A 26,531-nucleotide genomic window follows, 5' to 3' on the forward strand; every position below is an offset into this window, starting at 1 on the left:
GTACCCGCATGGTTTGCCTACTGGCAACATTTTTTGTCTCTTCCTCCGATAGTGGCGGTTCTGTGGTTGCTAAGCAACCCAGTCCGCTTCTTAACCCCCCCACCTTACCCCCAGGATCGCACAGACTTTTTTGGAAAAGGGAAAAGGGAGACACATGATGTACATATGCATATTACACACTTATTTTTATCCATATTCCACTGCTCTCTGAGCACTTCAAGAACGATATGGCCTGCCAAGGCTGCTATTTCAGAGTGAAATTGTCACATTATTGAATTCCCCTATTATTCGCATTAGTAATGTTAAGGCCTTGGATGATTTTTTCCCTTATCCATGTTCTGGTGGGAATGTTGCTGTGCTTAGAGGGCCCTAATGGCAAAAACATGTTGTAATGAGGATATCCTTAACTCTGTCCATAGTTCTTATGTTGATAATTGCCTTTAAAATTCCCCTTCATCTCACAAAGCCAAGTCCCTAATTGACAAAAATGAGACCCCTACTTGCTGATGGTGGGTTTGACATCAGATAATGAGCTAGCAATGACACAGCTGCAATAAACCATCTCTCACCAGATCCTAAAAGTGAACCGTGGCTATCAGAGAATGGAGGAGACCCCAAGGAGCTAACATTAGGCCTCGAACGGAACTGCTCTACTGACATACTGAGTTATAAGAACAAGTACATTATTTACCATCAGCCTACAATGAGGAACATTTAAAAAAAATAGTGTCAAGCCATTATGATCCTCTGGGCTGTATGACTCCTTTCACATCTCGTGCAAAAATCATAGTGCAGGATCTATGGAACCAGGAAAGAGGATGGGATAACTTCATTAAAACGTATAGCTTTAACTTTAAAACCTCACACTGCATATGTAACTCAGAGTGCACAAATAGGCCCTCCTCATTCCTACAATAGCAACATATAACAAATGCAGGTAAATGCAAGGTTATCAATTCTCCTGTATAATATACTGTATAGGTACATGACACTCAGACTGGTGTCCTGTGATCTGTCACAGGCCCCTGTTGCTAAATAATTAGCACTGTTTGGCTGGAGCCAAGTAGCTTCCAAAAATCACATTCCTACCTTTTGATACGTTCTTTCAGGGGTAGCATATAATGTGATCCTTTATAGTCAACCATAATAACGTCGTTGTGTTGAGGAATGCAGACTTGTTTATTTATTTTACTCACTCATTGACACAGAGAAATGTGTTTCCTGCCACTAAATGAATGAAGTGGAACCTTACTGTCTTAGTGTATCACTCCGCCAGCTTTTTTTATTTAATTTTTTTTATTCGATGCAATTGTGAACAATAGCCAAGTAATACATAGTAAGATACATATCCATTGGCCAATCAAATGGTTCACTGCAGCTCAACAGTCAGTGTGAGGGGTGGTGATTGTTTACCCACAGGGCCGAGTCCCTGAGGGTGGCCTGGTCGCAACGAGATTCCCCCTGTCCGAAACGGACCAGAGACGGCTGAGATACGCCGGGGACCCCCGCGGACCCCCACCCGGGCACGAGACCCACGGGGCCGAGTCCCCGAGGGCGGCCCGGTCGCAACGAGATGCCCCCCAGCCAAAACGGACCGGAGACGGCTGAGATACGCTGGGGACCCCCGCGGACCCCCGCGGACCCCCACCCGGGCACGAGACCCACTGGGCCGAGTCCCCGAGGGCGGCCCGGTCGCAACGAGATGCCCCCTGTCCAAAACGGACCAGAGACGGCTGAGATACGCTGGGGACCCCCGCGGACCCCCGCGGACCCCCGCCCGGGCACGAGACCCACGGGGCAGAGTCCCCGAGGGCGGCCCGGTCGCAACGAGATGCCCCCCGTCAAAAACGGACCAGAGACGGCCGAGATATCCATTATTTATGGAGCGCCAATAACCATTTGAAAATATATTTAAATTTCAATAGCTGTCTCAGTAGAAATTTGTAAATGGCTTTTGGGAGGAACTGGTTGCTGGTCCTAAGAAGACCCATGGGGGAGGGTAACACATCACACACACACACTCGGTCCTAAGAAGAACCTTTTTTTTTTTTTTAAGGGGGCTAGTGAATCATGGGGTGTGTGTGATATGAAATGTCCAGTACCTCCCCAGTGCCTCCCCAAGTGCCACCCCAGTGTCTGCCCTGCAGTGTCTGCCCAGTGCCTCCCCAGTGTCTGCCCAGTGCCTCCCCAGTGTCTCCCCAATGTCTCCCCAATGTCTCCCCAGTGCCTCCCCAGTGCCTCCCCAGTGTCTGCCCAGTGCCTCCCCAGTGTCTCCCCAGTGTCCCCCCGAGTGTCCCCCCAGTGCCTCCCTGAGTGCCTCCCCAGTGTCTCCCCAGTGCCTCCTAGTGTCCCCCCAGTGCCTCCCTGAGTGCCTCCCCAGTGTCCCCTCAGTGCCTTCCCAGTGCCTCCCCAGTGTCCCCCCAGGGACTCCCCAGTGCCTCCCCAGTGTCTCCCCAGTGCCTCCCCAGTTTCCCCTCAGTGCCTTCCCAGTGCCTCCCCAGTGCCTCCCCAGTGTCCCCTCAGTGCCTTCCCAGTGCCTCCCCAGTGTCCCCCCAGTGACTCCCCAGTGCCTCCCCAGTGCCTCCCCAGTGCCTCCCCAGTGTCTCCCCAGTGCCTCCCCAGTGTCCCCACAGTGCCTTCCCAGTGCCTCCCCAGTGTCCCCCCAGTTCCTCACCAGTGTCCCCCTGAGGGCCTCCCCAGTGTCTCCCCAGTGCCTCCCCAGTGTCTCCCCAGTGTGCCCCTGAGTGCCTCCCCAGTGTCTCCCCAGTGCCTCCCCAGTGTGCCCCTGAGTGCCTCCCCAGTGCCTGCCCAGCGACTCCCCAGTGCCTGCCCAGTGTCCCCCAGTGTCCCCCCAGTGTCTCCAATAGCAATACAAGAGCAATAATACAAATTAATCTTAATTTATTAATGTTATTTAATGAATTAATCAAATTAATTAATGAATCAAAAGTTGATTGAAGTTATTATATACTTAAAGCAGCATTAGTATGTAACTTTCCTCTTCTACCCTGGATTTGAACCCGCTTTCCTGCGTGCTGAAAACTTTAGCATTGAGCTAATCGAGCCGAACTGCTTGCTCGGGGGATAAATTTAATCTTGACCATAAGGTCCAAATTCGAGTCAGATCCTGTGTCTAGGTGAGACATGACCTTTGACACGATCTAAATGTCTCAACAGAAGAGCAGGGAGACAAAATACAACCAGCCCAATTGTATAAGTTACAGTATATTGTATTAACATACTCTACCATACAGATTGGACAAAATGTTATTGTATTCATTAAAAAAAGAGTTACATTTTCCACCACTGCAAAACTACTGCCATTTGAGGCATTGATTTCTCATTTCTGCATTAATGGTTTTACTCCTAGGTTTAGTTTAGTTTATTTAGGATCCCCATTAGCTGTTACACCTGGCAACAGCTATTCTTCCTGGGGTCCTCACAGAATAATATACATACACAAATTTAAATAAAAACAACATTACAGATATCACAAAATAAATACATTAAAGCATAACAACCACGGTTAGTGCATTCACTCTAGATTACATTAACTGGTATATTGACAGGGTAAAATGCCTTTTACCCTTAATTTCTGTGATGCATACTGGTAGAGCGTTCCAGAAAGTCATTGCCCTGTACATGACTGTATTCTTCACTGCATCAGTTCTTGGCTTAGGCACTGTAAATCGACCCATTGCAACATGTCTGGTATTATGTACATGTCTATCACTGGTATAATGAATATTTTTATATAAGCATTTTGTTTTTTTATTTGAACAAATGTTCCTAAAAAATCCAGCCAGACTGGCAGCTAATCTCTGCTCCACCAACAGCCATGACAGCGTCTGATGATTTAACAGTGTACTAGATCTAGTATTGCAGTTCAGGGCAAGGCGAGCTACCTTATTCTGGGCTATTTGTAATTTACGCAGGTACTTTTTAGGACCACACAACTGGACAATAGTCAAGGTGGGATATCACTAGTGCCTGGATGACCTGGACAGCAGATGTTGGAGTTAAAAACTCATCTCCTAATCATGGACAAACCCCCTCCCATTTCTTAGTTATGTTTTGAATACGAGTAGACCATGTTAGATGACTGTCTAATATAACCCCAATAAGTTTTGTTTCATCTACCTGCTCAACTGCTAGATTGCTCAGATTCAGATTCAATTTGGGTTTTGACTTGAGCATATGCTGTGATCCAAATACAATGGATTTAGTCTTTGAGATGTCCAGGACCATCCTATTGTTCACCACCCACTCTGATATGTTCTGTAGTTCCTTGTTAAGAGCTACAGACAGATCTTCCACATTAGTGGCAGACATATACAAAGTAGTGTCGTCAGAATACATGGCTATATTGGCCCCGACCAGTGGCATGTCATTTGTAAATATAGTGACCTAAGCAACTTCCTTGTGGAATTCCACAGTGAATATGTTTAGTATCTGAGAGACTCCCATTATAGTATACTCTCTGTGATCTGCTGGATGAATAGCTTTTTATCCACCTTAGTGCAGATAAGGTAAAACCATAACATGAAAGTTTGTCAAGCAATAGATTGTGATCAATAATGTCAAACGCGGCACTAAAATCTAACAGTACAGACCCCACTAGTCTCTTAGAATCCACATTCATTAGACAGTCATCTATTAACTGTGTCAGTGCTGTACATGTAGAAAGCCCATCTCTATAGGCGTGTTGAAAGTCAGCTTTAGCTTCCTTCCATATTTGTGGATTTTTGCCTTTCTCGTAAAAGCTACTATGTTGTGGTCAGTGCATCCAAATTCAACAGAAATCACCTTTGAGCATAGATCAGCTGCATTTGTAAAGATATGATCAATACAGGTGGAGGAGATGCCATTTATTATTTGTGTTCTTGTTGGCTTGTTTGCTAACTGTGTTAAATTGTATGTATCTGCAATAGCATGGAGGGTTTTCTTAAGTGAGCATGTTGGAGAGAACCAGTTCATATTCATATCTGCAGGTATATACAATTCCCTATTACTGTCTGATGCTCTGTCCACCATCAATTTACAATTTAGGCATTTAGCAGACGCTCTTAATCCAGAGCGATTTACATTAAGCAAGAACAAAAGCACCATCTCACATACACTGCTGACTACTACTGAGAATTGGAATCCGGTAGTCTGTAACAGCAACACAGCAATATAGGTTTAATATTAGGCAAGTGGACTTAAAATATAAAAAAATATAAAAAGCCACACCCCCACCATGAATATTTCTGTCTCTCCTGTAGATATTATACCCATGTACCATAAATTCCTTATCACATGTTTCATCTAAATGTGTCAGATATGGCAAGTATTCTATATCAGGGGTGCCCAAACTTTTTTCACTGAGGGCCACATACAGAAAAATATAGGAAGGGCTGGGCCACTCACTAGAGATGAGGTATATCACCTCACCTGTCGTGTATTAAAGCAGGGTTTACTGCACAATGTTGTTGGCATGGCGCTGCGCCATGCTTGAAATAAATCGTGCCATGCCAAGCTGCCCAAAAAAAAGGAAGAAAAAAAAGAAAAGAAGGGGGGCTATTGAATCATGGTGTGTGTGTGATATGAAATGTCCAGTACCTCCCCCAGTGCCACCCCAGTGTCTGCCCAGTGGCTCCCCAGTACCTCCCCAGTACCTCCCCAGTGTCCCCTGAGTGTCTCCCCAGTGTCCCCTGAGTGTCTCCCCAGTGTGCCCCTGAGTGCCTCCCCAGTGCATATAGATGATTAAACTCATAAGAGCCAATGCAGTGAAGTTACTGACCAAAAGGTTTTAGCTTTCTTTTGTTTGGAGACGGTCCTAACAAGTAGGGTAAAAATGTGGTAATTTATAGTTTGCCCTTCTTTAAATCTGATGTGATTGTATTAAAATAGATTTTTTTCCACATTCAGGAGTGTAGTTTATATGTTTCTACTATGTCTAGAAAGTGTGGTCCTAACGAGGTAAGCAATAACCTGAAAAAAAAGTGTGGTCCTAAGAAGGTAAGTTATACGAGTATGTGTGTGTGTGTGTGTGTGTGTGTGTGTGTGTGTGTGTGTGTGTGTGTGTGTGTGTGTGTGTGTGTGTGTGTGTGTGTGTGTGTGTGTGTGTGTGTGTGTGTGTTGTTCCAAGGTGTCTCACTCAAAGCGTTCGTAGTTCTGGGTTTGTCTCACACGTGGCACCATGTCCATCAGAAGTCTGGAGAGACAGAAACCAAAAGCTCAAGAAAAATAAATGGTGAGATAAACGAGGGGTGCAACAGTTAATTGAACTAATCAATTTTACCAATTATTAAAAAATAATCTATAATCAATTTTCAGTCAAAAATAAATAAAATAAAACAATCTACCAGTATTTAAATTGGTTTTGTTTACAAATGTTTAAAATAATAGCTAGTGATTAGTGCTTAAAGGGTTAATCAGACTAATCAATTTAGTAAATTATTTAAAAAAAAATGACATTGAGAATCAATCTACAAACTTTTGTTTTCGTTTGTGTGTTACGTGCGACCAGGCAATGTTTGGCCATAGAGCAGGTACACCTGTACCTGATCTGGCTTATTGCTGAGACCATTCATATTTCTGGATGATGCTTCTAAACTTGTATTATATTGCTAGTCAAATACTGTTTCATCTTAAAATAACTAATGACCGAAAATAGCCAATCTACAAGCTCACAACACGTGTTGTGAGCTTGTAGATCTGCTATTTTCGGTGCGCAGCATGCTTTCACAGAAGACACGCTGTTTGACTGTCAAGTTTACAGCCTCCAGGAAGAAACCCTAAATACAAAGGGAAGACATCATTGCACATAACAACCACCAGGGGTCTAATGAAGTACTGTCATGCATAAACACATGAAAAACAAAAAAAAACAAAATCACGGCCCTCCATCTTAAATGTTATATTATTAGTAAAATCTTACGTGTTTTGCCAATTATTTAGGGCCCCCTCAGCCTCACGACCCACCACGGGAATCACTGCCCTATACAGTAGGTGTATGTGTATGTCTTACTTGATTCCATAGCCCAGGATGATGAGTCCAATGAGCACTCCGAAGGTTCCGTCCAGGTACCAGATATTTGGATGGTGCTTAAACACCTCAGCACTGATGAGGATGGAGAACCCCATAGTACCGCCAACCATGGAGTTAAACGCTACAACACAGCAAAATTTACACATGTAACGTACGTGTGTGTGTGTGTGTGTGTGTGTGTGTGTGTGTGTGTCAATGCGCATCAATGGGCCTGTGAATTGACACGTCTGTGCACAAGCGTATGCATGAGTATCTGCATGCCTCTGTGTGTACACAAACCTGTGTGCGTAACTGCATGCGTGAATGTGTGCGTGCGTGCGTGCAGATCCAAGTTATTCTCCACAAAACACACACGCAATTCAATTCAAAGGGCTTTATTGGCATGAGAAAACGTGCTTACATTACACAAGGCACGCACACACACACACAAGCTAAAAATAGTTCAAGATTTGGGAGAGGAGCTCTGCTGCTCATTAATGTCAAATTTTATCATCCTGTGTGTGCCTTACATTGCTTTGGCAATGTAAACATGTTTTCTCATGCCAATAAAGCCCTTTGAATTGAATTGTGCGTGTGTGTGTGTGTGTTTCGTGGAGAATAGCTTGAATAACAGGGCTACAAAATGAGGTATTTGTGACAGGATTTCTAAAAGCTACACACCTAGCATTTAGGCCTATGGTCACTTTATGTTTTATAAAGCTTTATTTTTGATCTCGTGTTATGAAAGCGTGCAATAAGAAGGTCTTTGCCTACAGTCAGTGAACAGTCCTGAGGGAAATCAATCCAACGAAGAAGAGCTAGCTCAACTTTATTGGATTGGTGTGTGTGTGTGTGTGTGTGTGTGTGTGTGTGTGCGTCTGTTCGTCTGTTCGTGCATGCGTGCGTCTGTTCGTGCGTGCATCTTCATCAATGCGTACATGTGTGCGTCTGTTCATCAATGCGTACATGTGTCTGTTCATCAGTGTGTGTGTGTGTGTGTGTGTGTGTGTCTTACCATCAGTAATGAGTGCCCGGCTGGTCAGCACTCTGCCCAGCATAAACTTTACAATGGCCAGCACAATACATATGACGCCACTCACTATGGACACACTGAAAAGAAAATCATCCTAGAGAGAGACAGACAGCAACAGAGTCAGAGATAGAGGAGAGGAAAATGTTAAGTTATGCAGTGGCTTAGCCTCTGCATGTAGGCTTTTATTTTCGTTCGCATTTGGCTCAAAAAGAAAAGCCTGGGGAAACCCATTGGGAAATGTTGCATAGGAAGCCCACTTCCTTGTATTTCGCTATAGCCAATAACTCCAAATTTGGTGACGCTTTATATGTGGGGAGAACCAATAGGATCCACCACCTGTTTTCAACCGGCACTCGCCCTCTAGACCAGAAACCACACCGGCTGGGCCAACACTAACACTGGGTTAATAAAGCAATAGGCCACAAGAGGCTGTGGGTTTTAGAATAGCAAAGATGGGAAGTTACTGAACGGTACACACCACACATCCCAGAGGGAAATATTGTTATTTTACCGTTTGCACGAAGAAATGCTAGACAATACACTGTACATATAGCTGAAAAAAGAAAGAAGGAAGGAAGGAAAGGGGAGGGAGGGAGGGGGAGAGAGAAAGAAAGAAAGAGGACATCCCAAGGTCAGATCGAGACCCATTAGTGATGGGAAGGTCATAGGTCACATACTGTACAGCAGAAAGCCCATCCATCCCCAGTCCACCTCAATATTGGTTTTAATTGGCCTGAGCCGAGACAGGGCAGAGGTAGTAGCATAGAAAGGAGTGGTGGGGGAAGACCATTCTGTACCTTCCAGACAAAGGCACAATCTAAAGCTGAAATCCAGTTTTTGACCAGTCTAAATCTGAGGAAAACACAGTTGAACATATCTTGAAATGTCTCCAAAGAATCATGGACACATCCGTGGACAGGGTGACAGGGTCACAATCATCTCTGTGAACATTATTGTTATCATCCTCATTGGATGTATAGTAGATACACATCCAATACACGGTTCCTGAATCTTAGATTCAGGAACCGTATCAAGGCTATTATCGGTATTGAAAATGATTGAATGATACCCAGCCTACCCTCCCTGACCTCCCTGAGTGACAGAAGGAGAGAGAGAGGGAGAGAGAGAACATGCAGTGTCACTAGTGTGTGCGTGCGTGGCTGCGTGCGTCTCTTTGAGTGCTTCCATGCGATTGGTTTTGTTGCTTTTGTGATGCGCTTGTGTGTGTCATGTGCGTAGATGCGCATCAATGGGCCTGTGAATTGACACGTCTGTGCCTGTGCACAAGTGTCTGCATGCCTGTGTGTGTGTGTGTGTGTGTGTGTGTGTGTGTGTGTGACGGTGTGTGTGTGTGTGTGTGTGTGTTCATGCATAATGCCTGGTCCCCCACCCACGCAGCGGCTGGGTAAGCCAATCTCAACCGTTGGCTTTTTAATCAGGCACTAGGCACAGACAGCTTGCCATGAGAGAGCAGCAGTCCTCCCAGGGACGTGACGCCAATCAGAATCCAACATTGTTCTTCCCCCTGCTTTCCTCTGCCTGTCTGTCTCACTTCTTACAGGAGACAAGACAGGTTAGCAGTGGTGGGAAAAGTACTGCTTTTTTACTTAAGTAAAAGTATCAATACTGCAATATTGAAATACTAATAAAAGTCCAGAATGCTGAATGTGCTCCAGCGAAAGTACAAAAGTATTGGCATCAAAAAGTACTCATTATGCAAAATGTCTCATAAGTTTTCAAATGCTTGTAGAGCTTGTAGTGCTATTTTCAGAAGTATATATATAGGGTTGAAGTGGTTAATATATATTTTGTAATAATAATCAAAATCTACAAAGTAGCTAGTAACTCAAGTTTTCAAATAAATGTAGTGGAGTAGAAGTAGGCCTATGTAGTATTGGAAGTATTGGAAATACTCAATTAAAGTACAAATAGCTCCAAATTGTAAATGTAGGTTACTTAGTTAGTGTGTTCCAAATTCAAGACAATTGGGGATAACCATGTTATTCAACACCACACAGTGACATATTTGATAATTTAACTAGAAATAACTGTGCACTACTGCTGGTAATGTAGTTAGTCTGTGTTTTGCAAACCAGTTGTTTCGAAAGGCAAATCTCCTCAAAAACAAAGGTTTCAACATATATGAACATGAAAAGCTAGGTAGAAACCAGAGATTTGACTGATAGTTAGGTAATGAAATGAGCTTTACATTCAACCCTGCTCCAACCTTTTTTTCCCCCTAGGGGAACGCACGCGCACACACACACACACACACACACACACACACACACACAACACGGGTCACTTGACACGTATATGATGAATCACCTGTGACTGCTGTTTGATGAAGACCTCGGTGAACTATTATTCTGTCTCTGGCGACAAGCCCAGAACGCAAAATGAGGGGATGGGAGACGGGGGGAGACAGGGAGGGGGGTGAAGTGTAGTAGTGTACAATTCACGATAGACAGACAAAAAAGGCATAAGGGGGGGATGGGAACAGCAAAATGATAGAATGAAATGAAGACAAAGAGAGTGTGTCCGACATAGCAGACAAGCAGGTGAGTGAGTTAACGAGAGAAACTGAGAACATACAGACAGACAGATGCGTGTGTGTGTGTGTGTGTGTGTGTGTGTGTGTGTATGTGTGTGTGTGCGTGTGCGTGTGTGCGCGCACATGCATGCATGCGTAAACCGAGTTTAAGTGGAACACTGGAGAAGCTGAACGATGCAAATCCAGAATTATAGATGGGAAAAGAAAGAATAGTAGAGCAATTGAGAGTCGAAGCGGAATTGGAGTACAGACACATACAGTACTGTAGATAGAAGCCGATGTGAAAAATAAAAATAAGATGGACGTAGTGCTATCTTTCAGACAGACGTAAACCATGGAAGAATATGGACACTTAAATTTAAAGAAGCAATAGGAAAGAACAAGAGATGGAAGACAGGAGGAAGGAGAGTTTGTGACGGCTGGAGAGTTGTCCCGTTATGTTAATCACAACTGGCGGGGTTGGGCTCAGGGGAGCTCCATGGCACCAGAGAGGACCTATTATGTCTCTCCCTCTGACTAGCGATCTGATTCTCTGCATTCCTATATTCTCTCTCTTTCTCTGGTGGTGGTGCATGTGTGCAGTATTTTGTTGGTTGCATGCACCTGCTTCGAAAATTTGAATGTTATCAGCCTATAATCAAGAATATGTCCGTGATCAGAACCTTGGAATAGAGCCAATAGTGATAATCACACATACTGGGAAACACGGAAGTGAAACTATTGACACGTTAGGGAGCGCTTGCTTTTTGTGACCATGACAGAGGCACGGTGTCTCTGGTGACCTTGAGCCACGTGAGGCACCACCGAGCGAGTCGCAGTGCCGACTCCAGAGCGTTGCGACGGCCACCAGAGCCGACTCAGCGCCGTTCGAGTTGTGTACCGATAGGCACAGAATAGTATATTAGAAATATTATTCCCCCCTACTTTCCATGCCCCCGACATGTCAGCATTAACCTGACTCCGCCAGATGGTGGCAGGCGGAGTCAGGTTATGTCTGCACCGCACTGCCATGCGGGCAGTCCAAGTGAACAAAGCCGTGCGCCATTTCTGAAAACAACGTTGGTATGGACTATGGACAATATGGCCATATTGGCCATATTCCAACGTCCTGATAACGGTTGATAACGTGTATGTAATGTAAGGGATAATGTATGGCAGGGTGATTAAGCACCGACGTCAAGCGGAGGTGCTTAATTACCCTGAAGCTGATTTATATATCAACAATGACCACTCAGCCATACATTATCCCACTTATTACACAGCTACTTAATAAATTGACCCAAAACACACCAAACGAGGGCGTCTGCCCAGCTGCAGCACAGTCAAGGAAGTGAGTTGATCAAATATAATCCATTTTTGCGTACTGTATCGTATCATGTAGTCTCGCTCAAATGTTTTCAAAAACATTTTTCAGAGCAATGTTTGCCTGTAAATGACATTGTGTGTGTGTTTACTTGGCTGTCATGTTGGAAACAGCAGTAAAGAAGCAGGGCAAAGCAGGTGCTCTGAGGGTTTGACTAGGCATCGGGTCTGTTATAGAGTGGAGCGGTCATTATCCACAAATAACACACCGCTGAATTCAGCGATTGACCAATCAGAATCAAGCATTCAACCAAGCCGTGTAATAAGCAGTGATAACATATGGAATGTCTGCTTCTTTGCCTAAACAATAATACAGAACTGATAAGAACCACAGCAAACCGGGGCAACTGCACCTTCCTAAAGTACAACCCTGAACGTTGAACTGTGAACGGATGCCGCCCCCACATGCACACACAGCTTGAGATGACGGTCGTAGATTAGCCTTCAAGTTAACCATTTACTACTTGTTTATTTCACACATTAGGCCTACAGACTCTAAAGATGTACTCTTTATTTAGACATCGCCCTATTCATTTGAGTGTATACTTTATGTATCTGTTGTGGTTGCTACCATACGTATTCTGTGTCCATACCTGTGTCTGTAAATTTATACAGAACAGCGAGGTGGAATGATGTGGAAACATTTCTGCCTTGAACAGTCTATGTAAAAGGTACTGTCTAATAAGACCACCAGAGAGGCGCGCTTGTGTGTGTGTGTGTGTGTGCGTGTGCGCGTGTGCGTGCGTGTGTTGTGAAAGCTCTTGACGTTTCTGTAAGTAGAGCAGAAAGCTATAAAAGGTATGTACCTAACAAACCATGAACAGAATGTCTTCTTAAACATTGTTTTGTGTGTGTGTGTGTGTGTGTGTGTGTGTGTGTGTGTGTGTGTGTGTGTTCTTACCACTTCAGGTAGCAGCTTTATAGACAGGTCGTGGATGGCCTTTCCCAGGATGCACATGGAGGAGAGCACAAAAATGATTCCAAGGACCACACAGGCTCTGTAGACGCACGCACGCACACAGGTAACAGAACATTAGAAGGTTCGTGTAAAAGCCACAATTACAAAGCTGAAACACTGAGGCAGTTGCCAGTTGCACTCCAGAGTAGCGTTGTCCGATCACATGATTTTCAAAAGATCGGAATCGGGGAGAGAAGATCGTATTTGAAATTGTCTATCAAAGAAAGATGTATAAGCAATGAGATTTTGTAAAAACTGTTTATGCTAGTTGTTTTCCTTCTGGTCCCAGTCAGAGATCATCAAACAAAGACTAGTCACACTCATAGGCGTGAAAGACACCTATGATGAAAACAAAGGAAATGCAACCCAGCTATGTATGATGGCATACAGTAGGTGTCTGTAGTAGCGAGTTTTAACTTGACTTCAGTTCTATAAGCTGTAGAACTGTATTGACTATAATTAACCAATACATCATTATTTTACTATGATTCCATGCTTTCATTGAAAGAAAAAAAACACAATGACAGTCATTCTAATAAAAGTATAGTCACATTTTGCCTTTCAATTATTGAAAGGCAACACAACAGACTACACTAGAGTGACATTCATTAGGATATTTTCTATTGTGATATGGTATAAGTGTTATATCAAAATATAAAGATCGGATGATCGGTATATATTTCTCAAAAATCAAATGATCGGAATTGGATCGGGAGCAAAAAAACATGATCGGGACATCCCTACTCCAGAGCGTTTATTTATTGCCCCGACATCATATCTTCTCTGTACTGTACCTTCTCTACGGTACACCCAGTATCAGGACGGTTCATCACTTCAATCTGTACATTCTGTTCAGACCCAAACAAAGTAACCTAATATCACCAGCTTTTAACTGCAAGTCAGTCACGTTTGGCAATGTGAGCCACAAAAAAGACAGAATCCCTGTTTTATGTTTTGAACTTGATGTTTAAGTTTTATGCATCAAAGTAGCAGCAGACCAACCATTGTTATCGTTGAACTGGTATAGGCAGCATTCCATTTGTAAAGCCCCAAAAAATTAACACTTTTTTAAAATTGGGTTTAAATGTTCCCAAAAAAGGAATGAGGCTAATGAGGTTAACATACCGTAAATTGTGGAATTGTAATATTATCCAACATACAGTTGGATAATACATTTATACAACATAAAACATATCAGCCAGTCAACATTTCTGAAAAGGAAATAGCAGGCATTTAATTCAGTCTGACGGGTATTAACATTATCTCTACCAGCAATACAATTGCCCAGATGGGAAGGATATGACAAGCAGAGGCACACCCACCCCCTCACCACATAAAACCGAACACTGCTGGTATAGGCTGGGTCTATGTTGTGGACATGAAACAAACAGTTGAAACATCACACACGGAATGGTGTCAGCATGTCCTTGAGCTGCAGCGCTGTACTGCAAGAGATGAAAGACTTCTAACAGCCCACACTCTTATTTTATCCCAAACTGACATGTGCTACGGAATATATCTATCTGGTGGCTCTTGAGAGGATCAACTATGAAACCTAGAGCAACAGCAGGATGAATATTAAGTCGCAGTATGTTAATTCAGATATGAACAACTTAAGTGTTAAGGAACGATGGTACTGTATGTGTTTTTGTATCATTCATCTTCTACGCAATGAAGCAAAATCTTTTCGATTTTCCTTTTAGTATGTTGGAATGTGTGTGCACCAGCACTGTATGGGCCCACGTGTGTGTGTGTGTGTGTGTGTGTGTGTGTGTGTGTGTGTGTGTGTGTGTGTGTGTGTGCATGTGGGTATATATGCGTGTGTGAAGCGTGCAGTAGCTTAAGTACTACATGCAATGAGCACACATCGTCCACATGTGTATATAGTAGCTTATTGATTCTCAAAGCATGTAGTATGCTAGACACACATCGAATGTGTGCAAGAATGCATGTGCATGAATGTGCATGTGCATTCATGTACACGTGTATACTGTTTGTGAGATTTGTCTTCGCATCTGGACAGCAGTGAGAGAGCTGTCGCCAGGGAGGGTTACAGTAATTTATTTTATGACTTATAGTAGGACTTAACTTTACACTCCTGCGCTGGCGCCACCTAACAAGATGTGGCTATTTGCCGCAGCCCCATTGCCAGATCATTCATCTCCTACACTGACAGATTTGCTAGGCATGGATGAGAATACCTTGATTCAATCTGTCTCACTACAGAATGTAGATACAATGCCAGTGCCTCATATATACTGTGGTGATTTAGCCGAGGTGGAACACTGCAGCCAGGGGACATAGAGCACGTTTTGAGCTAAAAAACATATTTTAGCGTGTTTTTTGAGCAGTCAAGTTTTACCTCTGTCTCTTCACTGGTCAAAGGGACAAGGGGCAAAAAATGTCATCTATCAGTTCATTCAAACAGCCTCCTCTTCGTGGTCATACATTTGTTGTCTCTGCCATGTCGAAGGCGTGGCCTAGACCCCATGTAGAAGGCGTGGCCTAGACCCCATGTCGAAGGCGTGGCCTAGACCCCATGTCGAAGGCGTGGCCCGAAGGCGTGACCTAGACGCCAGGTCGAAGGCATGGCCTAGACCAGGGGTCCAACAGAATGTGTGTCATTCTGTCTGTGAGCTAATCTCAGGGAACGTAGGGCCTATTGGCGTGAAACTTTGCAAGCACATTCCCTGGCCAAGGAAGAATCTAGGCCTTAATCCTGATTGGCTAACATTGGCTTTCAAAGTTTGAAGGAGTGTCCCATTTTGAACAAAATGCCTCAAATCACGGATCGGATTGCAGTGAAACATTGAGGCCCTCAATAAACTACCTGCCCTGACGGAGACCTGTCCTCCGAGAAGCACGTTTTTCGAGTTCACCCAATATCAATCCGTTTATGTGCGGGGAGTGACGAATGGCATTTTTATTGTGTGTGAGCTTTGAGCGGAGCAGAGCGACTGCTGTAAGACAACCTGACAGGTACCTGATGAACTGGCCGAGGACTCGCTGATGGATTGAATGGGATTGACAAGATTGGATAGCGTGAACAGAGAGGTGTAACCTCGCCAACTGAGTTGTAAATGAGAAACGTGCCATTCCATTCACAGACAAAGAAATGTGTGAGCGTTTGTAAAGAGGGTGCAGTTTGGCCAGGATGGCCGGTGTAGTGGCTGCATGTATAGTGCATGTGACGCTGATCAATTGACGGACTACTTAAGCTCATCTGATTCATTGCACTTCCTCCTGTTGTATTGCCAGTGTTGCCATTATGTTGTATGCACTTTGTTTGCTCCCACCCCCACCCCAGCACCACCAGTATGCTTTCCCTAAGGATTCTGTCCCCTTGGGAGGTGGAGGGGAGTGGGTTATAGATGAATTATCTCCCTGCTCTTAAATGGTTGTCTGCTAATGTGCTGAGCAGGGTTGTCTTAAACAGAGCTGGCCTGAATATGGCAAGATCAAAGATAATATTCACACTTCATACATTTTATAAACAAATAATGTTCCGCAAGCTATTATTGGTCTCGATCTATTTGTGCGTTATCTGACTGAATTGTATTTTTTGTCTGACTACAATTGGAAGGTACGAAGACAAGCAGTTGAATAGATTTAATAACGGGAACAGTCAGATTAAGCAACTTCAATACATTATCTGTCAGGTTATTCTGTAAATATATCTATACTGTGTCCCAAGGCTGTAAAAAAATTCCAGCAGTCAAATACTAATCTATTTGTGCATGATATTCGTGTCATAACTGCTCTGTGGTTGAAATAAGAAAATAACACTATATGACCTAAATATATTACAATTGTTTAGTTAACAACATGAAGATTATGCAACATAGGCTGCAATTGGTCACAGTAGTAGTAGTACAAATAAATAGATACAAAATAATAATAATAATAATGAAATGGCTTGAAATATATAAAACATTCAGTCAAAATGTGTGTTGCAAATGATCCGTCACTTTGCTATCAGTGGTGCGACGGTGGAGACTGCGGCGACAATCGGCACAGATTAATTGTCGTTCAGTGTCAGGGCGGTGGGAGTGTTCAGGGGAACACACCTGAATCCCATTGACCATATTCTTTCTCATGAGTGCACACTTTTCTTGTCCGTTCAATGGCGTGCAATGATTCCCAAAGACATTTAACCAAACATGCCACCACCACCGCACTTGGTACTCACATGTACTCTCTGTGTGCAGAGTGCACGGCGGCCGCGTTGCTATAGCGCCACAGCACAATGATGGAAGACAGCACGTCCAGCGTGGCATCGAACTACAGCAGAGACGGGAACATAGGAACAAATGACAGAACATAACAGATCTTACAACAAATATATTATATAATGATAATGACGAAGGATACTGTGTTACAATTCCAACTATCTTACTGTATATATTTTGGGGGTTCTTTTCCAATGATATGTGAGAACAGAACCAACAATTAAGTTGAAAAAAATTGAGTAGTTTGGAGCATAGTATTTTATTATATTTTGATGAGATGGTACTCTAGGATTATTACTTTTCATTGGTTAAATATTCATAAAAAGCCAGACAGATTTAACCACTTTCACTTTCAAAGATCTTTGAGAAACATGACACTGTCATACAACGAATTCGGGTCATTTGTTTATGAAAAGAAATTAACTAGGTTTCTGCCCGACAATATGCATTTGGGTGTTATGTTAATTTGCATACAGTAATTTGACATTATTTCTCGTCGCTGACGATTTGGTTGCCCTACTCTCATATTATTTGTGACGACAGCGCTGTCGTCGATCATGCAGATCGGCTACTTTCGCCTTTTGTGATGACACACACCTGGGTGTGTGTTATTACGCCGTGGAGCCGCGGAGAAAATTGTTATTATGATTGTCGGCTTGGCACTTTTCACTTTTTTGCCCCCTTTGGCATGTTGCCCTACTCACAGTGCGTATTGCACGTATACGTAGTGACTGCTGTAACTTAATCAACATCACTATATCATTTTTTGCAGTTTTGCTGTTCAAAGAGGGGAAAATGGGAAAGAAATAACACATTTGCCATCTTAATATTTTACTGGAACTTTGAATACTCTGATACCTGACCCAGGAGTCTACACAGAAGTGCTGCCATATGGCCTTTGTTCATAAACATTCTAATTGGACCTATTTCATCCTAATGTGGTGCCACAGTTAAAGAAGGGAGGTGGATATTGCTGGACTGTAGGTAATTACCAGGGGGGCAGTCAGACAGATATTTCGTGAAGCCACTAAGGAAATCGGGACTTCCTGAAAGTTCATATAATGGCCTGTTGTGGCGCTGTCATTGGGCCCAAAAAAACCCATAAACTGACACCACGGCGCATATTCAGGGCGTAAAGCTGTGACTCCGCCCACCCCTGGGGGAAGTTGTGATTTGCTCTCGTTCACTGCAATGCAATTTGCGGCATTTCCAAAACAATATCGCGCAGAGTAGCGATTATTAAACGTATTTGCAATGCCATACGTTTAAAGATCTGTTGCCCGTGGACAAGGCACGCTACCTCCGCAAGTTATATATTATCGGCATAGATGTTCCGTATGTGATTAAGGATTGGACCAAGTTGCATTGACAATGACAGCCATAGAAAATTCTTACCCCGGGCTAAAACCGGATGTGGGCGTTCGTGTCTGGCGTGGTGTCAGTCTATAGCTCCATAGAGGCCCATGTATTTGGGCCCAACTTCACCTAGACTGTATTACCTTAATAAACATGGCCATGAATACTTTCTGCTTCCAGTCACTAGTTTAAAGTCTCATTTCTCATGTCATAATATTCTTTTTGGAAAATTATGGTCCCATTTATAAAGAAAATTACCATAAAGTTGCGTATGTTCTGATGGGCGTGGCTACCGTTACAGTCTATGATCGGGAGCCACCCCCCATTCAGTCAAAATAAAAACCAACGAAGAGTAAGGGGGGAAGTCCCGCCTCGTTGTCTGGGCCAGCCAATGGCCAGCTGGGCCCAAACGGAGCCAGCTAAGCATCTGAGTCATTTTAGATTTTAGCGTTGGCAATTCAAAAATAGCAGATATACAAGCTCACAGCATGTCACTTAGTGCCGTGCTGCGGGCTTGTATATCTGCTATTTTTTGGTTTACATGGCATTTGTAGAATCAGCCTCAGGTCTTATTGGGTTAAATATATAATATAACTTATGGTATATTGCAGTTGTTAATTAAATCCATTCTTTAATAATTATGTGATCCAGAGCTAGCCAGGCCTGCAGATTACAGTATTCAACGTATCTTAATTACATTATGGTAATCACGTTTATAATGGCCTATGGACATTATGTGAAGGTGTTTTCATTTCCATCCCACTGCGATTGCATCTGGAATGTCTGGGGGTCACGATTAATTTCCTCACATGACTCACTTCCTCTCCCGGGCCTGCAGATCATTTTACCTAAATTCTGGAGCAATTCAAGGTGAACCTGAACTGTGCCTTTTTTGTTTGTTTAGTGTTTTTAAATGTCTTGTCCCACAAGTTAAAAACTTTGAATCCCCATCTGATCGGATCAGATTTTGAAATCCTATATTCAAATAAATTCAGGATAGGATCACCTTGATCCATATTCAGATTTCTCAATATTAAAAGATCCTAATCAGTGATCTAATCCTACCTATTTTCACTTAGTGGATATGAATGGCAAAATAAGGGAGCCAGACAGTACGTTAGAGCCAGGATTTCTGTTTTGAATGATTTTGCTGATAATAATGCTATGATCACAAACTCTTGGTTGAATACGCTGTTTGAGCCCTCCGCATAAGTGACAAAAATGAATATGTTATCAACCATAAAAGTTGTCCAGATGATGTATTATTTCAATGTACAACCTTTACCATCTTATCTACAGTATATACTGTAGAATCATATTTTTTAATTAATTGTAAAGTGTGTTTTGCTTTGGTAATCCACTGCAACAGTGTTCAGTTCGGGTTGGATTTCCTGAACTGATCGGATATCAGAGTGATCCCAATCCTGATTTTTGGATTCAAAGTTTTGAATTTGTGGCCCTAGGTGATGGACTGCTATACAACTGGGTCTGACCAATTCGTAATAGCATGTCTATGACAAGATGTGTTTGCTGCCACAATTGTCATAATGCTTTCGCCTAACAGTCTGCACTTGAGACACTTTGAAAATGTGTTCAGTTTCGCCTGTGCAGTCACACACAAATACGTAACTCTGCAACAACAAAAAAATTGGCGAAGCTTAACTAAGCTACTGTAGCTGCTTAGGAAAAAAATAAATCTAAACTATTTTAAAATAATGTTTTGCGATTGATTTAATACCCTTCTCCAGTCTGAAAAGGAGGTGACAGATTTCCAGTTCTCAACTCTTACAAGGCAGAATTACACACTCGCACTGTAAAATTGTAGGAAGAGTCTTGACAAGTTAATGACAAAACTACCTGCAGTCTGGGTTACACTTAGTTGCCTGTGCACACACCGATGATAGCCGATCTACAAGCTCACGTGAGCGACACCGTCGTGCAACTAAGTATAAATAAATCTTGAGCCTGGCTCCAGTTCTTTACAGTAAGTGGTGCCTTGGGGAGTTGCGATCTGAGCTCCCTGCTCCTGCCTTGTTACCAAGGAAACAAAGGCACCCATTGCACTTTGGTTTTCCAACGAGCGTTAATAAATCACAGAGACCAAACTTATGACTAATTGATCAGTGCAAATGGAGGGGGAAGTAGGTAGTTGGAACTCACGGCAAATCCAAAGGCTGAAGCGCTGTGTCTCATGAATGACACCGCTGTGAAGAGAGAAGACACAAATTGAGGGGGGGGTGGGGTGGGGGTGACAGGTTGGAGGGGAAGAGGGGGGGGGGTTAACATACCACCAATAGCTTGAAATAAAAAAGAATAATTAAAGGACGACCCTATTAAGTCTTTCTGTGCTGTGCTGTCCTGGTGCTCCAATCCAAGCTAATAGAAACGGCAGGCTTTCTATTCCTGGAAAGTTAGCATGCTATATAATGGAAGCTATTGATCCTTCGTTATTAAAAAAAAATAACAATGTTTGTTTGAAAGAAAGAAATCTGCGTAGGAAATATTACATTGGCTTTGTGCCCATATTACTGTCACTGTGATACAAATGGTACTATTTCTAATTAATTAGCAGAGTGGCAGATAAAATAACACAATCCTTTCTAACATATCTTTTAATATAAATTAATAAAGTTTCTGAATCAATAACAACCCAAAAATCACCACAATATACATTTTACGTCACTCAATTATGTTAATTTGACGGCACAAAGATGGTATTCTGAATATTGTAATTGGCCAATGGTGATGGGACACGGTTCAGTCTGGTGGTACATATTTCATATCTATTCACAATGAATTCACAAAGCTTATTAATAAGTTATTTATATTCACATGGCACAGATGCTAAATGCATGTTGCAAAGAGCAGATTAACTCCAAATCCTCTTATTAGTATTATCAAAGGCTATAGGAAGGTACTGGCATGTTTTGTTTGGGTTCAAGGATGAAAGCGTCAACATGCCATTCTGTTGGCACAAAATTCCTATGACAGCACAGCTGACAAGCTGCAATTAAGGGAAGAATGTATTTTGATTCACCTTCTGTGCATGTGCTAAAACTAGCATAAAGGAGGAATGAATTGAGCCTAAAAGTATTGTGGATTTAAATGTGCCTTGTTTTCACATAAAATACACTTTCAAATGTTTTTGAAGCTTGCTCGTTAACATTGTTGGCTTAATACTTCTGGTGCCCTGTTGTTCTGCTACAGTATATGCCTATCCGTTGGCCAGGTATTGTGACTTATCACCTTCAATGGCGCACCCCCCGCATACCAAAGATGTGAGGTTTGCATGCCCCTTTGTTGTTAAACCACATGAACCCTAGCGTGCCGATCGTGGGCATGTAGACATGCTTCTTATTCACTTGTGATTGAAATACTTTTCTATGAAAAACAGTTCAACTTGCGCCAAACAGTTTTTACCTGCTTGGTCCCGAGGTTCGTAAAATAGTAAATGAGGCTTTGCCTCAATGCCCTCAGTAAGCGACACCCACAGCCGTCAAGAATACAGCCCAAATATGTAGTCTCTTCTTTGCTAGAGATCTCTCTCTCTCTCTCACTCTCTCTCTCTCCAATACCCTGTTCCTCTCTCTCTCTCTCTCCCTTGCTCTCCCTATGTGTATGTGCAGGACAGACTCCCAACGGAGGCAGCATCGTCATTCGTCAGTGGAATCTCCATGGTAACAGGAGATTTGAGGGCAAGCCGGGAGTTTGTTTTTTTGTTTATTTGAACTCAACGGTGCTTTCAACTACCCTCTCTCATCCCCCCCTCTCCCTTTCTCTTTTCCCATTTCTCTTCTTCTCCGAGACTCTCTCCCTCTTTCTTTTTTCTGACATTTGATCTGCATATATAAGAACTATACTGTACTGTACTATGTTCCAATGAATTTAATGGAGCGTAGTGGTAGGCTACTTCAGGTAGTCACGGAACGGAAGTCACAGAACAGGAGGTGTAGACCAGTGGTTCTCAAAGTGGGGTCCAGGGACCCCCAGGGGTCATTGACTTTTTTTGATCATCTTTGTTGCCATGCTTTCACCTGACAGTTTATTGTCAAGAATACAGCGTAAACAGAAACATTGAAGACAAAAGTGAGGATGCAAATTGTGATTGGCCAGAATGAGATGATGTATGATGATAAGGAGAGGAGAGAGGAGAGAGGTGAATAGAGAAGAGGTGAGGAGGTCAAGGAAGGAAAGGTGTCAATAAAGGAGTGAAGCATTGAAGATGGTCCAGACAGTCCCCTGACAGACACCAGCTGCTACCTGTATTAGCTGCTTGGGTAACGTACATGCCACATATACTGTACACGCACGCACACACGCACGTACTGTACATGCACGCACACCCACACACAGAAGTTCATGTGCTCCATGTTTCCAGCGTCCCATAGGGAGGCTGGCTGACTGGGTCTCCTGCCCATCTGGAGGATCCAGATTCCAGGCCAAAGTGTGTGTGTGGGTGCGAGAGAGAGAGAGAGAGAGAGAGAGAGAAAAAGGGAGCGAGTGAGTGTTTAAGTGTGCATAATGTAAATGCATTTTGTGTGTGTCTAAATATGCATGCGTGCGTGTCTGAGTGCATTCATGTGCATGTGTGAGAGTACTGGCATGCTTCTCGTGTGTGTGTGTGTGTGTGTGTGTCTGCCAAGAAGTGTCTTCCTGAACCACCATCGCTAGCGGAGAGCTTCCTAAAACAAGCAGCAGTCGTTTAGTAACCAATCTGCCATTTGCTGTATCGCCGGGAAAGACACTAGGCTCGTCTAGTCTCCTCATTACAGAAGAATAATGACTCGAGCAGCAGCCAAATTAAATCCTGAAAGTACATGCAGTAACTACATTTATTCATTTATTACATTATACATTTATTAAATTAAATCCTGAAAGTACATGCAGTAACTACATTTATTTATTTATTACATTATATACATTTATTAAATTAAATCCTGAAAGTACATGCAGTAACTACATTTATTTATTTATTACATTATATACATTTATTAAATTAAATCCTGAAAGTACATGCAGTAACTACATTTCCTGATTAAAGAGGGGACATCTTGGTCCACTGTAAAAACCTTTAACTCAGAGAGTGTACAATACGGAGCCATTCCACTTGTACACTCTCACACAAATGCAGCAGTGGAAAATGTACTAAATTCTTTTACTTATTAGAAAAATAGTAGAAAACGTAGAAAGTACTGCACAATGTACCATTTCATACACTGTGCAATTCACATTATGAAGCTCTCACATCTCCACTGTGCTCAGAAAAGGTCAAGGTGCTAATAGATACGAAGACAAAAACATTTAGCTTGATGTGGTACACGCATAGATGAAAATCCAATGACGTGACATTTGTAAAATCAACATCCTGAAAGCAACACTCCCCAGTCCTCACTCAACAAACTAACTATTAATGTTCTCACCATATTATAGCCTGCGAGGAGCCTGCGAGGAGATTAGCTGTAGTTTTGGTCTCATTATTTGAGCCAATCTCATTGGAGATTAGATCGCTAATCTGTTGACCCTTCTTTTTAACAAAAGATAATCAAAATCCTTTATTTTATTTTATTTTTTCAATTCAATTCATAGATGGATGTATTTATAGTGGTTAATTTAGCATTTGTCACATTCTTTAATCCATTGTGGAGGTCAAAGCTCAAAAACAATATCAGTGCAATCGCTAAGGAATAAAATATGCCAAACTTGTTAATACGGCATATACAATGGCCTACTATCCTTAGTGTTGATTTAGCTTTGTGTGTGTATACTGTAGATGGATACTTTTGGTATGCACTCGACCCATGTCCACTTACCCGTTACATCACTTGTTTACATCCCTCTCTTGAGGGATGTGGGTCTTTGTGGAAAATAAGATCAGAGATCTAGACTAAGCCCAAACGTGTGGTCTCTGGAATGTCTACAATCCAGAGAGACCCCCAAGCCTTATGAGGAGTGGGCTCAAGGTGGATCAGTGCGTACCTATGGGTCGGAGTTTAGCTGTGGTTCCAAGCCTGTTTGATGCAATAGCTACCTTTAGGAGTCACATCATAAAGGTGGTCCAAGTCAGTGTGTTATCAAACGTTTTCATGTCAAGGACCCAGAAGTTAATATGTATTTGTCTGAGGACCCCCATCTAAAATGATGTTGTCCCAGCTAGGGATCCTCATGCAAGATTTGTATTCTTAAAATGTTTAAAAAATATCAACAGTTTTCACATTGATTTCAAGATTGATGTAGGCAGATTTGATTACATTGATTAGAGATGTTATAGATATATAGACCTATGCTAGCTGGTGGTTGGGTGACCACAATATGGAAAATAAGATTGTTGACATTTAGAAAGTGGTATTAACTACAATATTTAAGACCTTTGTGTCAACACTTAAATACATGGTTACTGTATGTGTCATAGAACTGGCATAAACAAACAAGTTGAGTTTAAAGATAATTATATGTACATAGCTCAAGGTGATGCAGGAAAGACTACAAGTTGTAAATAAACAACTCATTTTGTGTTTTCTCTTTGGTGGTTCACACGGGTCCATAACTACTTAAGACATTATCCATTTCACCGGGTTTCAGCTGATGTATCAGCCGTCTGTGTGGGTGCTGCCTGCCAGAAAATCAATGCCTCAGGCTCTCCCTGACACTAAAAACTGTCCAACATCTGTTGGGTTTCTCTGTTAATCAGGGAGGCAAGCACGCGTGACTATACTGACAAGGTATGGAAAGATTGTGCCGTGTATTGGATCTCTGTAAATGTTTTGGTGGCAGGCCTGGCGACCTGGAAGTTGTCAGATGTGAATGCATTTATCTTGCCAGCCGTGAACTAAAACAGGATCTTTCTTGCTAAACGTAGCTCTGTCAGTGCAATGACCTGGACAGCTCAATTTACGTTGTTTTCACAAATGTGTGAAAGTGAGCGTGAGTAAAGCTCTCGTTAAATAACGATATATAGTGTATATGGAGACCAATTCAACATTTTACACTATAGGGAAAACATATTGCAAAATAAATACATTTTGTCTACCTGTTACATTGTGCAAAGACACTATGACCAATCTATCTACCAGAACAATGTTTTTCCTCCAGAAAAAAATAAATAAAGGAAAAAGATTTGGACCCAGGCCTAGGAGGAGAGGACAGACAGGTTGGCAATTCTCCCAAGGGAGCTCATAATAGTTCTTGCCATTTTTCATGAAACTGTCTGCATGTAGACTAGCAGTAATGTGTGATTGATTCCCCCTCATTTGCCAAATGAAACCAGTTAAGTTACTGCAGTATTTATATATTAATATATTTTTTGTTCTGGTAAAAGTAGCAATTTCTGTGAACACATGTATACAGTATACAAAATGAATGAACCTCCCTCGGTTTTTATATGTTGGTGATACTGTAGCTGCCTGTTTTATATATCGGCCTCACATTGCCAATCACTGTTGCATGAAATGTGGCAAAGGTTTTGGACACTGCCAGAACACTGTCACATATCCACTCAGACACACGTCCTTGACCCTGTCACAAGATTTTTGTACAGGATCTCCTCACTGGTCAGTAAGAATACATATCCACTCAGACACACGTCCTTGACCCTGTCACAACATTATTGTACAGGATCTCCTCACTGGTCAGTAAGAATACATTGAGGACTCTGGCAGGAGCACTCATCCAAATGTCACTTGGACATATCACCACTATTGTCATAGCACCACAAAGCCCTTCAAAACAAGGCTTCAGACATCCCAAAAGAAACGGGTTTGGCTACTGCTTGGCCCTACATCTACAACTCATTTACCCCCTGCTCATTTTGCTAGGGTGGGATGGCCCATCTGGACTGCTAATAAGTCATACATCCCGTTAACCAGACCGGCGTGGTCGGCTAACGTGTCGTGCTGCGGGTTAAAAATCACCTGTGGCTCCCGACATGCATGGCAGGTTACAACTAATCCATGCTGTGGTTTCATGAGGTTAGGGTTAGGTTTTGGATAAGTCCACAATCACAACACCAGAGGCTCAAACAAGGGGTTAAA

General features: G+C 42.6%; 1 protein-coding gene across 1 annotated transcript in view; it reads right to left on the reverse strand.

Annotated features, from left to right (window-relative positions):
* Positions 1–6,135: 6,135 nt before the first annotated feature.
* The window catches only part of tmem163a (transmembrane protein 163a), a gene marked incomplete at both ends in the record, with an annotated part of 60,546 nt that continues 40,150 nt past the window's right edge, over positions 6,136–26,531 (reverse strand). The window contains 6 exons of the mRNA XM_080785124.1: positions 6,136–6,196; positions 7,013–7,154; positions 8,028–8,139; positions 12,863–12,959; positions 17,109–17,200; positions 20,665–20,708. Of these exons, the coding sequence (XP_080641250.1) occupies positions 6,136–6,196; positions 7,013–7,154; positions 8,028–8,139; positions 12,863–12,959; positions 17,109–17,200; positions 20,665–20,708 (548 nt within the window). The remainder of the gene's footprint in view (positions 6,197–7,012; positions 7,155–8,027; positions 8,140–12,862; positions 12,960–17,108; positions 17,201–20,664; positions 20,709–26,531) is intronic.

The sequence above is a fragment of the Protomyctophum bolini genome (assembly GCF_963924005.1).
Source record: "Protomyctophum bolini genome assembly, chromosome: 16".
NCBI lineage: Eukaryota > Metazoa > Chordata > Actinopteri > Myctophiformes > Myctophidae > Protomyctophum > Protomyctophum bolini.